This window comes from Protopterus annectens, chromosome 3.part1 (assembly GCF_019279795.1).
Source record: "Protopterus annectens isolate FY-2018-M chromosome 3.part1, PAN1.0, whole genome shotgun sequence".
Taxonomy (NCBI): domain Eukaryota; kingdom Metazoa; phylum Chordata; order Ceratodontiformes; family Protopteridae; genus Protopterus; species Protopterus annectens.
The window spans coordinates 48542325-48557902 of NC_056732.1; the positions used below are offsets into that span (position 1 = coordinate 48542325).

At 40.9% G+C, this 15578-nt stretch overlaps 1 protein-coding gene across 4 annotated transcripts in view; it reads left to right on the top strand.

The window, feature by feature from the left end:
- VIRMA (vir like m6A methyltransferase associated) overlaps nucleotides 1–15578 on the top strand; it is a 1734630-nt gene that overhangs the window by 466712 nt on the left and 1252340 nt on the right. For 3 of the 4 annotated variants that reach the window (XM_044066546.1, XM_044066545.1, XM_044066548.1), the window contains exon 6: nucleotides 15051–15110. The exons of the other annotated variant lie outside the window; for it this stretch is intronic. In XM_044066546.1, the coding sequence (XP_043922481.1) occupies nucleotides 15051–15110 (60 nt within the window). The remainder of the gene's footprint in view (nucleotides 1–15050; nucleotides 15111–15578) is intronic. 4 annotated transcript variants of the gene reach the window in all.

Here is a 15578-nt window from a genome sequence, read left to right on the forward strand (position 1 = left end):
GAATGGATGCCCTTAAATTAATTGACACTCAGAAGAAATATTTTATGGATAGGGGCTATCCAGTGAGGTTAATCGATGACGTGATGAAATCTATGTTTGATAATACTACTTCTCAGACTAAAAAATTTTTCAAGCCTTATAGATCTATAAAAAACATGGATAATAAAGTTGTATATGATATAAAATATACTAGTGATGTGCAGTACCTAATTAACATAGTGAGAGATAATTGGAAGATCTTACTATCAGATGTAGCGATCCTGGAAATTGTCAGTGAGAAACCAGCTTTTAGATATATGAACTGCATGAATCTGAAAAGGCTATTGTGTAAAGAAAAATTAGTTATTACACCCACTGATGTTAGGTCTCAATTAAATACAGGCACTTTTCCATGTGGAAAATGTTCCCTTTGTTGCTATATTACTAAGAAATGTGGCTTTATTGCCCCAGGTGCTGAATTGAGCATAAAATCTATGTTCTATGCAAACTGTAATACCAGAAATGTTGTTTATTTAGCTACCTGTAACCTTTGTGACAGTTATTATGTGGGGCTAACTTCGCGGAGACTAAGAGATCGGATATATAACCACGTCTACAATATAAGAAGGAATAATCCTACCAATGCATTGGCTTTGCATTGTACTACTCACCCTAAACATAGTTTTGTGTTCCAGGTTTTGCAAATAATAGACCCCAATAGAAGGGAGGGTGATCATATGAACACCTTGGAAACTTTTGAGTTAAGGTGGATCCTAAGATTAAAAGCCCATATACCACCTGGTTTGAACACGGTAGTCAATCTCCGGCCAGCCCTGTTAGGACCCACTTAATTGATTTATTTTACTATGCTATATGTTAATGAAAATAGTTAGTATGTATGGCATTGTTGTTACTTTGTAGTTAGGACTTTTTTATAAAGTTCAATGACTTATTTAGGGTGAGCGACTACAACAACATAAGTCTATGGTGCTTAAATATGATTCCTCATTCGTTAGTGATAATATGTATTTTGTATAACATCTACTGCTTATATTTCCGTTACAATGAAATGTTATTTTATTTTATCTTATTTGGATATGATTGATAAATTGTCTAGGTATTATATACTGTTATGGAACCACCTGGGCTTAAATTGCTGTATGACTTCGGTTTTTATTTCTATTTAGATGATGATATTGACATAATGTTTAATGTGATTAATTATTGCTAGAAGAAACCTTTATGCATTATATGCACCTCTATGCACGTAGACCTTATGTATAATTACTTTGGTCGCAATTTTAATTTGGATTTGATTGGAAAATGCGCCTCTAATGGTCTCATTTGCTGTCGACTTTTGTCTTGGCTTGGATAATAATGTTTTAGTATAGACACTTTTGTGATATTAATGACATAAAGGGTCTTTTTATGTATAATATATATATTTCTTAGCATCATGGTTGTCTTCTATATGTATTGTTATTCATCAGATTAGTTATTTAATGTTTTCATAGTAAATATATATTTTTATCGTCTTCCTATAGATATTAAATCCTATTTTAGATTTATTTATTATAGACTTTAGTTTTGATCAGCAAATAGCGTCCTTTTGAAATGTAATGGAGCTTGCAGGCACCAATGTACTGTGGTTTCAGCTGTTTGGTGTCCGCTGTTTCATCTTTATCATCTATTTTAGTTTACTGTTTTGTTTAATGTAGTTTGCACAAAGCTTACACAAGTAAACATGACGATTTTGGCATGTTTTGGGTGCTAGTGACACGTAGCATTACAGTTATATATGTGCTGATAATATAACTAAGATGACGATGGCTGGTCTATTTTGTTTTGTTTACGCTTATAAGCGTTTTTAATCAACCACCTATTTTGTGTTAGCAGGTCTCCATTTATGAGTAAAGACCTTTGTAAATGCTTTGTGGAATACACCGGTGTAGATTTTGGTTACTCGCATTTTTGGTAGTAATGTTTGTTTATGATTATTTTATTTCATTTCATTTTGTTCTATTCTATGTGCATGCTCTGCTCCGCTGTTTTAATATTATATAGCTTTATGATTTCTATATTTATGATTATGAATAACAAATAACATTGGTTCTGTTCTTTAACTTGGAATTGTGACCTACAAGCAATGTCAAGTTCTGAGCAAGCGTTTTCTAAATATGGGCATCACTTCCTTGAAAATGATTAATGAAACACGTTACCGTCAATTATTGATATTTTATGTATTCTATGTTGACAGCTTGCGAATGTGATCTTAATTTATGATTAACAACTGAGAATACAAATGTCATAAATAATGTATCTTGTTTCCAAGTGGAACTTTAGGTTGTTAAAATGATTTTGATGAATTTTATCTTAATAATGTGTTGATTTTTGAATTAATTGATTAATTGCAACCAATGGTTTGGTATAAAAGCCAGAAAAATTTTTGTGAAATTGTAACCTGAAGAAGCGCAATTTTATTGCGTGAAAGCGCTTGTTTCTGTTAGTGTTTTTATCATTAAATGCTGTTGGATTTATTTCGTGGTGGTTTCAAGCAGTTTTTTCAGCTTCCACACCTTACCAGTAAAAAGAGGAATGCCAAACCTACCACCAAATCAAAAGACAGAAGCTCTAAAACAAATAGCTCAATTAACAAAGATGAGAGCTGTGGAAAGGGTACCACCTACAGAACAGGGCAAGGGATTTTACTCCAGACTCTTCCTAGTACCAAGAAAAGAGAAAAGTTGGAGACCTATTCTCGACCTGTCCGCCTTAAACACATTCATCATTGTTCCAAAATTCAAAATGCTGACCCTACAGCAACTTCTTCCCATGCTGGGCAAGGAGTATTGGCTGGTGACTCTAGATCTCAAGGAGGCATACCTGCACGTCCCCATACGACCAAATTGCAGAAGATACCTCAGATTTCTTGCAGGATCAGAGCATTATCAATTCTCAGCATTGCCCTTTGGCTTATCTACTGCCCAGAGTGTTCACGAAATGCCTGGCATCAGTAATCGCTCATTGCAGGCTTCAGGGAATCCAAATTTATCCATACCTGGACGACTGCCTGATACAAGCGGACAACAAAAGCAAGCTGACACAAGACTTACAAAGAGTCATTTGCTTACTACAAGCCCTGGGATACACAGTCAATTTAAAAAAGTCAAGACTGATTCCATCCCAAACAAGAACATTCTTGGGTGCAGAATTGGACACAGTAAAACAGATGGCATTCCTAACTGCAGAAAAACAAGAACAACTTCCTCTTTACTTCTTGGCATTAACAAAGCAGAACAAACTAACAGCAAGGAAAGTACTGCAGGCCTTGGGCTTCATGGCATCCTGCATAATCGTGGTCCCCCATGCCAGACTGCATATGAGAAAGCTACAGTGGTACCTAAAGAATTTATGGTCTCAACACAGGCACAGCTTGGAAACCGAAATACCACTAATCCCATGCCTGAAACAAGAGTTCCTATGGTGGGCTCAGGCATGCCAGTCAAACCCAGGTTTGTCCTTCCACAATATTCAAACAAGCCAAACCATCACAACGGACGCCTCAGACCTCGGTTGGGGGGCCCACATGCTGGACAAGTGCATTCAAGGCTTATGGACTCCAGATCAGCTGCACCTGCACATAAATCAAAAAGAAATGCTGGCAGTAAAACTAGCAATCCAGAATTTCAGACCATTCCTCAAAGAAGGCCAATTGGTGATAAGGACAGACAACACCACAGTCATGTGGTACATCAACAAACAGGGAGGCACTCATTCATACCCCCTATGCCGCATGGCTCTGGACCTATGGAATATGGCTCTGAGCTACAACATTCAGTTACAGGCAATATTTGTACCGGGAAAAGAAAACATCCTAGCAGACATGTTAAGCAGAACTACCTCGGATGCTCACGAATGGATGCTACACCCGGACATCTTCAAGGCCATCACAAAGAAATGGGGAATGCCACAAGTAGACCTATTCGCTTCCCCACTCAATCACCAGCTCAAGAAATTCTGCACAAGGACATACCACCCACTTGCTTGGAAGGTGGACTCTCTATCCTTCAGTTGGAAAGGCCTGACAGCATATGCATTTCCACCCTTCCTTTGATGCACAAGGTACTACTGAAAATCAAAGAGGAACGACCAAGGATAACTCTGATAGCTCCAAATTGGCCAAGACAACATTGGTATCCATTGCTGAGGAGCATGTCTCGGGGGGAAACGTGGACACTACCCCTGATTCCTTTGATGTTAACTCAGAGCGACTACAACATCCTGCATCCAAACCTGAAAACTCTGCAACTGACTGCCTGGAACATTACATAAGAGCAACTAACCCAGATTTATCCCAAAGGGTTAAAGACATTATCCTTGAGGCCCGCAGACCTTCAACAAGAAGGAACTATGCAGGAAAATGGAAAAGGTTTGTCATTTGGAGTACTGAAAGAGGGAAAGATGTGTCAAAGGTAGATATTGCCAACATCCTGGAGTATTTGGCAGAGCTTCTCCATACAGGCCTGTCCTATTCATCCATCAAGATACATGCATCAGCTATTTCTGCAGAATACAGCTTCGATCCCCCTGTCTTCTCACATCCTCTGCTCAGGCAGTTCCTGAGAGGAATTAAGAATGTAAAACCTCCTAGGAAACCACCATTACCAGCATGGGACTTGAACTTTGTGCTAGAAAAATTGACACTCCCTCCATTCGAACCAGCAGCAACAGCAGATCTTCAACACCTATCCTGGAAAACTGCTTTTCAACTGGCAATTACTTCAGCAAGAAGGGTTTCAGAGCTACAGGCTTTAATGGCAGTACAACCCTTCCTAATCTTCCATCAAGATAGAGTATCCATGAGAACTAATCCTACATTTATGCCTAAGGTGGTATCCAGAGTGTCTCTAAACCAGGCTATCCACCTACCTACCTTCTTTCCCAATCCACAGAACAGAGGGGAAAGACTGCTGCATACCTTGGATGTACATAGACAGTTGCGCTACTACCTGGACAGAACCAAGGGCAATAGAAAAACTGACCAGCTTCTAGTAGCTTATGCAACAGGAAGGGAAGGAAAAGCAATTTCCAAACAGACAATCTCCAAGTGGATAGGAAATTGCATAAGATTCTGTTACTCCTACCATGGAAAGCAAATTCCACAGAACATAAGGCCTCATTCTACAAGGGCTACAGCCACTACCACAGCTTTCTTACGAGGAGTGGCTACCAAGGACATTATTGAGGCGGCTACTTGGACCTCCGTGCATACATTTGCCAAGCATTATAACTTACCTCTATACTCTAGATCCCGAGCAGGGTTTGCCACTGCTGTTTTGCAAGGGATCCTAACTACACCATAATTCTTCTTCCTCCTCCCCTAGTTTGGCTATGGTATTCTACCCATTTGTAAGGACTGCAGATGCATCCTTGAAGGACATAGTACAGTTTTGTACCTACCATAAATGTAGATGTCCGAACAGGATAGCATCTGCAGTCAGGATTACCCACCCTCCTTCCCCTCTGTGGTACTCCTAGGGTATTTGCCCCCTAATAGCTAGCTGGGGGGGGATCTCTTATGGTGTATTTGTTTGTATATATGTTGCCTTCTACTTTTTTGGAAATATTGGCATTTACCCAAAAATTTAGCTATCCAAGAGGGCAACTGGCATCTGGGGCAAGAAACACTGAGGAAAATGGCGTCGGCTGATGCCTTTATACCCGAAGACCAGCAGAGATGACGTCGGGTGAAGTGCGACACCAGCCGAGGCCAGACCCAGACTTTGGAATCCGGCCGACCGAAGGGCTGCCTGACGACAGGACAACCCATTTGTAAGGACTGCAGATGCTATCCTGTTCGGACATCTACATTTATGGTAGGTACAAAACTGTACTTTATGGCATGCATACTTATTGGCATAAGTTTTTAGCCTACCAATTTGGGGGCACCTGACATCTGGGGCAAGAAAAACTGAATAAAATGGCGTTGGCTGCATCTTTTATACCCCTGGTGCTCTGACGTCAGGGAAGAGGCGACAGCAACCGACACCGGACCAAGACTTTGGAATTCAGGCCGACTGCGGGTAGCCTGCCAACAGGATAACCCAAGTGTAATGACTGCAGCAGTGAATACGCTCGAACATCTACATTTAGGGTAGGTACACAGCTGTAGTTTTTGTTGATTCCTTTAGCCAGCACTGAATTCTCCCAGCTGTAATTACCCTCAGTACTGAATTGTCCCAGCTGTAATTACCATCAGCATCTTATCTTGCTCCCATAAAATGTTTGGGATGGGAGAATCTTCTGCTTTTTGGAAAATGGCTTCCTTCTCATCTCTAGCAGGTAAGTAAGGGAGATTGTGGCCTCGTATAACCACTGTAGAATTTATGTATTCATTATATGTCATGAATTACCTTGAACCCATGTAGAACATCAGGGGGATAAAGGAGGTGTTAAGTACAATAAAGATATTGATAATTAATCATATGATCCACTGCTACATTCATCCTTGCTCTTATGAATTCAGCAATGCACTGTACAAACATACCACAGAGTGTAAGGAACTTCACAAATTCTTGTTTGTAGTTACTAGTACAAATTACTGTAAAACCGTCTGGTCTCCCGTTGAAGTTTGTTAGGTTACAGCGAGCTTTTATGGTCAGTTAGTCTTAATGCCAGTATCTCTCATGGAACCAATTAACATTTCCATTAGCAGTGCCTTATATTCCACTCTGCATGGCTATAGCTTTTCTTGTTTTACTAATATGTGCATAGAGGTGTTGTAGTACTTTTTAATACATTGCAAAATGTTACTGGCTGTATTTGGTCATGTAATGTTATGTCAGATGCATGTATTTGTGCTAGTAATGTTTTACAGTAGCTCTGTCTTACGGACAAAAGTGCTTAACTTCCTTTTAAAGAGCTGTGCAGGATTTCAGCTGTGTGACTGACTGGCTTACTAGAGAGCACTTTCAGCTTGCTGTGCATAGTTCTTGGGGACAACATTACATCCGATGTCTATTCCTTAGCTGATGCGTCTCGGATCTGACTTCAGCCTCTTCTATTGACTTGGCTCCATAACATACTTCAGATCTCGTGCACCATGTCAGTGAAATGACATAGTCTTTGTTGGTCGGGTGTTTAGAGTGAATTGGTTAAGTAGTATATTTTATTATGTAATATAACTACCTTTATTCTTGTTCTTCATTTTCTTGTACATCACTTATACACACACACACACATATATATATATATATATATATATATATATATATATATATATATATATATATATATAATGTGTGTGTGTGTGTATGTATGCATGTATGTGTATGGATTCACTTTAGATTATCGAATGTCCGAAAACTCGAAACCCATATGGTCGAGACCATATGATTGAGTTGTCGGAAACTCAAGTGCATGAAAAAAAACCCAAAATATAAAAACAGTTTCTGCAAGGGGGGACAAGCTCCCCCCCCTGCACCCCCACACCCCCCTATTTAAATATACCAATTCCGAGATTGCACTACAAGGAAGAAAAGGCAAATCTCCCGTTTTGCGCTGTACGCAGAAGCACAGAATGGGAGTTTTCCCATGTCGTCGCTGTAGTGCGATCTCAGAGTTTGTATATCTAAGTAGGAGATGGTGTGGGGGGTGCAGGGGGGCTTGCCCCCCCCCCCTGCAGAAAGTTTTTGTTTTGTGGGGGGGGGGGGGTTGTCATGTACTTTAGATTTTCAAGTTTCTGAAAACTCGATCATATGGTCTCGACCATTTGGGTTTCGAGTTTTCGGACATATCTAAAGTGAACGTCTGTGTATATATATTTATGTATATCTGTGTGTGTGTATATATATATATATATATATATATATATATATATATATATTAGATTTTATATAGATTAGATTATATATATATATATATATAGATTAGATTTTATATATATATATATATATATATATATATATATATAGATTAGATTATGTATATATATATATATAGATTATATTATATATATATATATATATATATATATATATATATATATATATCTATAGATTAGATAGATATATATAGATATAGATATTTATAGATATAGATATATATAGATATATAGATATAGATATAGATATATACTTCCTTTCTTACTTTCTTACCATTGTTAGTAGTTGTCTTTTATTATTTTCATTGGTAATCTCTGCTATTTTACCTCCACTTTCCTTTTTCTTTTATCTCCAATGTCAGATGAGCCACGCAGATTTAAGAAAATGCACTTTCTGTAGGCCCAAGATCCCTAACTCAGATGCCCACCAGGAGTGTGTATATTGTTTGTGCTTAACCCATTTAGACGTTGAATGCGAGATCTGTGTGGGATTCAACCTCTGCACCTTGGCTGAACACTGCAGGAGCTTACTCCTTAAGAGTTATGTACTTCAGTTTCTAATAAAGCTTCCCATCCATCCCAAGAAGCCTGCTGAGAAGACTAAGGGGGATTCATCAACCAAGGGCAAAGTGGGTATGAAACAATCTCCTGATCATTCTCCCTCCTCTGTTTCAAGTTGAGCTCCACCCAAGAAGATTGCTAAACTGTCTAATCCACCTGGCTCATCGGAAGATCAAAGTCTAAATCTCCAGATCACTTCTCCTCTACCTTATCTCTGGAGCTGATTTCTTCTCATATCCATTCACCTTTTCTTCAGGAGACTCTGAGAAGGATTTCCAGGCCACCCTCTACCTTATTGTCTCTCATGTCGTCTTGGAGCCTGTGGGCTCAGATTCACTTGGGAGTTGCACCATCTCCGTCTTCCATTTGACCTGTGAGCCTGTCATAGTTCTCTACCCAGTTGTTGACTCCTATTCCAATCTTCCCTTTAGTCTGACTACTTCTGATCCGAAAGCTTGGTCTTCTTTGACTTCTCTGATCCAGTTGATTCTGAATTTGTAAAGTCCAAGGTATCACGGAGCCAAAGCATTGCCGCCGTGTCTGGGGAGAGGGGGTGGGCTGAGGTAGATTATGCCCTCAGAGCCATCCCTTTTTCTCAGAGCCTCTTCTGTGGACAGCTTGGCTCTGATTTCTGCCTCTGACTTTGTGATTCTCTGAGCCATCCTGGACAATTGTCTTCAGCTCCTGTCAGGGTGGCCCTTGCTTCTGCTATGTCTTATGCCTTTGAAGTAGTAGAGAGAGCCTTCTCTGCCACTGAGGAGAAAACATATTTGCTCCCCCTCAGGTCCGCCCTTTCTGCAACTGTTTACCTTTGTCTCGGAGACTCTGCGTTCTGTCACATTGGGGCAACAGGTCCGTGCAGTCCTTATTCAGGACTCTGCTCACACTTGCGAGTCCTCTCTGGAGCATCCCACTGGGGATCTTCCTCAAAAGTGTATGTGCAAGAGGACACACTTGGGTTCCCCACAGGAATCCCAGTCAGAAAACACTGACTTCGATGAAGGGAAAGGGTCCCCCAGATCATCCCTTGAGGATTTTTCCTTCATTGAAATGCTCAAGACAGAAAAGTGGTTGGTGGTCTGACCCCCCCCCCCCCTTCCATAGAGGAGTCTGTTTCTTGGGGCTTTCAGAGCTAGATCAGCTATGTCCTGGATAGTCCCATCCAATTACTAAAAGAACTGGCAAGTGCTTAGTTGCAGCTAAGGAACAGGTTCACTGGAACAAGGGTCCCCCAGTAGATGCTATGGTGGTGGTAGCAGCCACCAAAAAGGAATTTGCTGAACAAAATTGTACGGTCTTCCTCCCAATAGAGAGTCCAGGGCATTGGTTGCAGGAATGGGTCCACAATGTTCGCTGTAAGTTCACTGAACTATTTGGCATTTGTCACAAGATTTCAGAGTGACTTGTTCAGAGTTTTTCACTGCCATCTCTGGGTCCATGTCTTCTGAGAATAAGAATACCCTTTCTTTGCAACTGGCCACCCTACAGTCCCTATCAAACATCTATACAAGACTCATTTCCCATGCCTCGGAATGTGCTTTGAGAGCAGCTGGTTCAGGAATAGCTGTGAGACAGCATGCATGGATGCACCTCTGTGACTTTGCGGAGCCTTTCAAGTCATCACTTATTAATGCTGTCTTTGATGTAGCTACCTTTTTCGTCCCCAATGTTAAAGGAACTCTGTCCAGGAGTGAATAAGATGGGAAGACCTTATCTGCTGTCACCTCAAAGAACCTTTTCCCAGAATCAGATATGTGTTAGGAAAATGTGGTTCAGGCAGGAAGTTGCAAAGCTTTTCCCATGACTCCTATAGGAGCAGCTCCCCTATGGTGGGAGTGGCTCCAATAATAGATGCCCGTTGGCAGAGAAGGCCCACAAAATCAGGATTTTAGAGGCCTTTTCTCTAAAACTCTACCAGTGCTGCAGAAGGGTTTCCGAACACTGCGCTGTGGAGGCATTCTGAGGGTGCTTATCCCCACCTCTGCAAATCTGGACAGCCATCAAACTCCCCTTCTCACATTCTGAAATTCATTGGTGCTTGTCTGAACACAGTGACCCAAATCCCAAGGCTACCTCACTCAAGAATAAATACTTTACAGAGTAAATCCTCTCACATCATCTCTTTTTTTTCTCCACCAGCAAGGTTGATTTTACAACTTCTGGGATCTGTGGCAGCTTCCATAACGCTAGTACTCCTAACAAGATATTACATGAGAGGACTGTGGTGCTCATCACTGCTACAAGTATGTGATGGCCACCACTGCCAACCAGAATGCGACATCCCCACACTGGGCCAGTAGTTAAGAGCCTGAGTCTGCACCACTGACACTGGAGAGAGACGTGCACTTGTAATACAAATGGATACACTCAGTATTTCCATATGCAGGCCTTCCTGCTTCACGTTCCCTTAAGAGCACACAGGGAACACACCTGGCCCGGTGTCTGGCTGTCTCTATATCTGTCTCCCTCCAGGTCTCCAGTAAGACTCCTCACTGGTACCAACTGTAGGGTTAGGTCCTCTGCCTAGTGTCCAAGCCAAGTCTTCCAGCAAATTCTCTGTGAAGCCAGTGCTTCATGTCCCTGCCCCAAGTAGCTGACACACGTGTACGCGCACACACACACACACCTGGGAGAGGCTGACCCAGTTTACCTGCTCTACCAACTTTGGCCAGACTATAAGGTAGATTCACTGCCACCAGTCAGTTACTGTAAGGCTATTAAAAGATTATCCAGTTATGCTGAATGAAGTTAATATTAATACAAATTATAGTAGTTGACCAAGACATCTAGGTCTTCTGGAGTGACCCACACAGTGACACCAAGTAAATGTAAATACTCTCCAAGGTTAGATACTTTTTACTTGGACCAACCACAATAAACGTTTTAAATATATTTAATAATAAATGTGGGCGGCCATGGTGGCGCAGCGGTTAGCGTTGCTGCTTCACAGCAAGAGGTTCTCTTGTTCAATTCTCAGCTGAGGAGCCTTCTGTGTGGAGTCTGCTTGTCCTTCCTGCAGTTCTTTGGGATTCCTCTGGGTGCTCTGGTTTCCTCCCACATTTCAAAGATATGCTGCAGGTGGATTGGACACTCTAAATTCACCCTAGGGTGTGTTTTGTGTGTGTTTTGTGTGTGTTTTGTGTGTGTTTTGTGTGTGTTTTGTGTGTGTTTTGTGTGTGTTTTGTGTGTGTTTTGTGTGTGTTTTGTGTGTGTTTTGTGTGTGTTTTGTGTGTGTTTTGTGGAAGGTAGGGTGCCAGGCTGGTAGCTCAACACCGTAAAACTCCACTGCCAATCATCTGCGGACAACTGTTCCTCTGTGGTGACCCCTTATGGGAAAAGCCTAAAGAAGAGGAATAAATAATAAAAGAACATGAATATATTTACAGATTTCAAAGACTCGTACAAATAAAGAAAAAAACTCTCGAAACTAAGCTTCACTGTATTCCTGCTGAATCTAACAGAATTTAGTGTTCCCTAATAATTTAGTTGGGTAAGGCAAGATGAAATATGTGCGCAGTCTTTCTAGTCAGGCCCCCAGTGTACTCAGTACTCTCTGAGATTTCTCTTTGTAATGTCTAAAAATTTAACTTCCAAGAGGGCTGGCAGAATGACCTCATCTGGTCACTTGACTCTTAAGTTCTCACAGTATTCCCCTTTGAAGGTGAGAGAGGAATTTAGCATAGACTGCTACAGTACACATCTAAATGTTTATGGCAGTGCCTGGGGCTTTCCCCTCATTTATTTTTCCTGAGCTGACAAACAAAGGCTTTTTTTTTCCAGACCTAGCGTCTCTGGTCCTATTCAGCACTGTGAGGTGCCATTTTAGTGATTAAACAGCTCATTTTTCATTTCCCTATTTTTTCTTAAAGTAAGCTGGCTGGTGCATTTAATTCAGTTGCAATAATACATGTACATTTCTTTTCATTTCAGCAGGGTGCACTGTTGATGCATTTTAACACAATCAACACAGGCAAAGTTCACAAATACATTTAAAGCACAAGCATTTGTACAAATCAGTTTGATATACAAATGGCATACAGTTCTAATACATTTGTAACACAAGCCTCTTGTATAAATCAGCTTGATATTCAAAGGACATATCATTCTTTACAGAACTCCAGCTGGCTATGCTGACATTTACCCATGTCATCACAGGTACTACAATGGACGCTTGCAGTGCATTGGTCTAACAGATGGCACACCTTTTCTGCTCCATGTGAATTATGAGGATTTGCAAAGAACACATCACCTGCTGGGTCACCACAAGAGAAGTTTTTCAAGTCTGCCCTTTTTATCCTTCTACCATACACTGCCAAAGTAACTACATATGTCTCCCAATTGGAGTGGGGGTGGCATTACTTGGGAGGGACAGTCCAGGTCACTTGGTTCAAGACAGAGGCCAGTCTTCACATCAGTGTCCTGGAAATGAGAGCAGTCTTGTTAACTTTGCAGGCATTTCAAGATGCTCTACCTTGGGGGCGATTGGCATCCAAACAGACAATAGGTTGGTAGTCTGGTACATCAACTAGTGGGGGGGGGATCAAGTCCTATCCCCTATTTAGAGAGGTGATGAGAGTCTGCCAGAGGGTAGTCTCCATTCTGGCTGGTTTCTTTTGGTAATGCATATCCTGGGGAAGTCCAGCGTGTTAGAAGACAAATTGAGCAGGTCCCTCTTTACTCCCTCATGAGTGGTCTTGCAACCATGTGGTGGTAAAAATAATCTCCCATCAATGGGGCCAACCATGCTGCAGTTTCTTTGCTTCCTTTCTCAGCTCCAACTGCAGCAGGTACTTTGCCCTAATTCCTTAAGAGGAGAAGTCACTGAAAGATACTCTCTAGTCCACAATTGGCCCCATGGGCTTCTGTATGCTTTTCATCCTCCTCTAATTCACAAATTTCTACAGAAAGCATCTTGCCAGAAGTGCAGAATAATTCTCATTGCTCCATTCTGGCCTCGACAAAATTGAAATCATTATCTTCTCTGTCACCCATCAGGAATAACTCACCCAGGCATTCAGACCCTCAAATTGACCACATGGTTTCTCTACTTCCAAAGATGGCTCAACAGTCCAGATTTTTAATTTCCAGTGAAACGCATCCTCATATCATCTCAGAAGGATTCTACAAGAAAGGTGTACAAGAGAAAATGGAGACTACTCTCCCATCGGTCTGTCCAGAGACAAGTGTATACTGTGCCTCTGTCTAACAGTGACACAGAAGTGATAGCCGGGGTAAACCTACGATCTCCCATCCACTCATCAAGATTCCTCTTGAAGAGAGTCAATGTGGGACTCTGCCTAACCTGGACTGGGATTTTATTCCAGAGTGAAGGGAGCCTCTGGGTTATGAATCTGTCCCTCCAGCATTTGACCTTGAATTTGTCTGGGCTGCATTTACTTAGACTTTTAGAGCTAACTCTTGAGCTCCTCCCTTTACCATAATTCCCCCAGAGCCCTGTAATATGTCAGATTTCATCTGACGCTTCTACGCTTCAGATGTGGATCTTGCTGTGTCGCATTACGTACTAATCCTTCCTTTCCACCCAAAGTAGCCTTGGAGGCAAACATCAGTCAAATCATCGACTGGCTTGTTTTTTTCCCCAGTTTGTCTAACAAAGGACAATCGATGCTTCATCTCTTAGACGTGAACAGACAAGCTCCATTTTTATCTCCATAGGACAAAGGATTTTAGAAAAACAGATCAGTTGTTTGTCTCCTTTGCCTCCAACAGATTGCTAAGGTAACGTTTGAAACTAATTTTCCCAAAGTGATTAACATTACATATTTGTTTGCAGCCAACGAGGTCATCTTTTCCCAGACTTCAGAAGTTCACTCCAGTAGATCCTTGGCTACTTCATCTGCTTTTTGGTCCGGAGGTCAATTGATGACATTTGTGCTGCAGCCACTTTGTCCATTGCTCATACTTTTATTGCTCATTACTAGTTGGATTTTATTTCCAGGAACAGTGCTGCTTTTGGTTCTGTGGTACTCCAGAACATCCTTCCATGAGGGCTACCTAAATTCATGTAGCTGGGGTCTCTGTCTCATCAGTTGAGGAATGAATGAAAATGACAACATCAGATATAAAAGTTATGTACTCACCATAACTGTGCATATGTGTTGTCCGTTTTCATTCTTCCTCAACTGCCCCCCTTCTCCTTTTACAATGCAACTGACCTGATAGTGAACAAGGAGCCACTGTTCAAGGTTTGAGCTCCTTTCTTTATTAGCCTGTACTTAGTCTTTACGCTTTTAGGATAGCAAACTCAATCCGAGTTATTATAGAGTTCTGGGAGAATTAAGGGTACAGGGAGGAGCTTGAGAGCCAGATCCAAGAGTCTAAGGAAATGTGGCGGAGCTGGATCTGAGGTAGGATCAGAGACCAGTCAGTTGAGGAAGACTGAAAATGGACAACACAGATGCATTGTTAAGGTGAGTACATAACTTCATTTATTTATCCTCTCTTTTGCAAGTTGTTTTCTCTAATGCACAACTTGTTATATTGAGTTTTATACTTACTGCAAGTTTTCCATCTTTATTTATTTATTTATTATTTGCAAAAGAAATAGTCTAGGTATGTTTTTTCTACCAGACTGGTTTATTTTTAACATTTTTCTATTTCCTTGTAGGTCCGGACTTATTTATTGAATCATGTGTTGATTCTTTGAATATGTTCCAAGGTTCCTCAGGTAATGATCTCCCTAGTATATTATTCCAGTCTCCAAACTTTAAACTTCTCACAGTGCTGTCATAATCTACTTTGTAAAAATTCTCATATATCCTAGTTTCCTTTAATATTGTGTGATATTGTAAATTAACAAATTACTGTATTATAGGTTCATAGATGGTTACTGGTCTGTTGATCCGAAGGTCTTTATAAACCTAGCTGTGTGTACCCAATGTAATACTGGAGAAACCTGTCCTAGTTTCCTTAATATTGTGTGATATTGTAGATTAACAAATTAGTGTGTTATAGGTTCATAGATGGTTACTGGGCTATTGACCCGAAGGTCTTTATAAACCTAGCTGTGTGTACCCAATATAATACTAGAGAAACCCAATGTAAAGGATCTTGCCAAAACTCTAGATCTTGGTTAGCAATGACTACCTATTTCTGGGAGGCTCATAGGAGAAATCCCCTGCAAGAATTTGTGGTT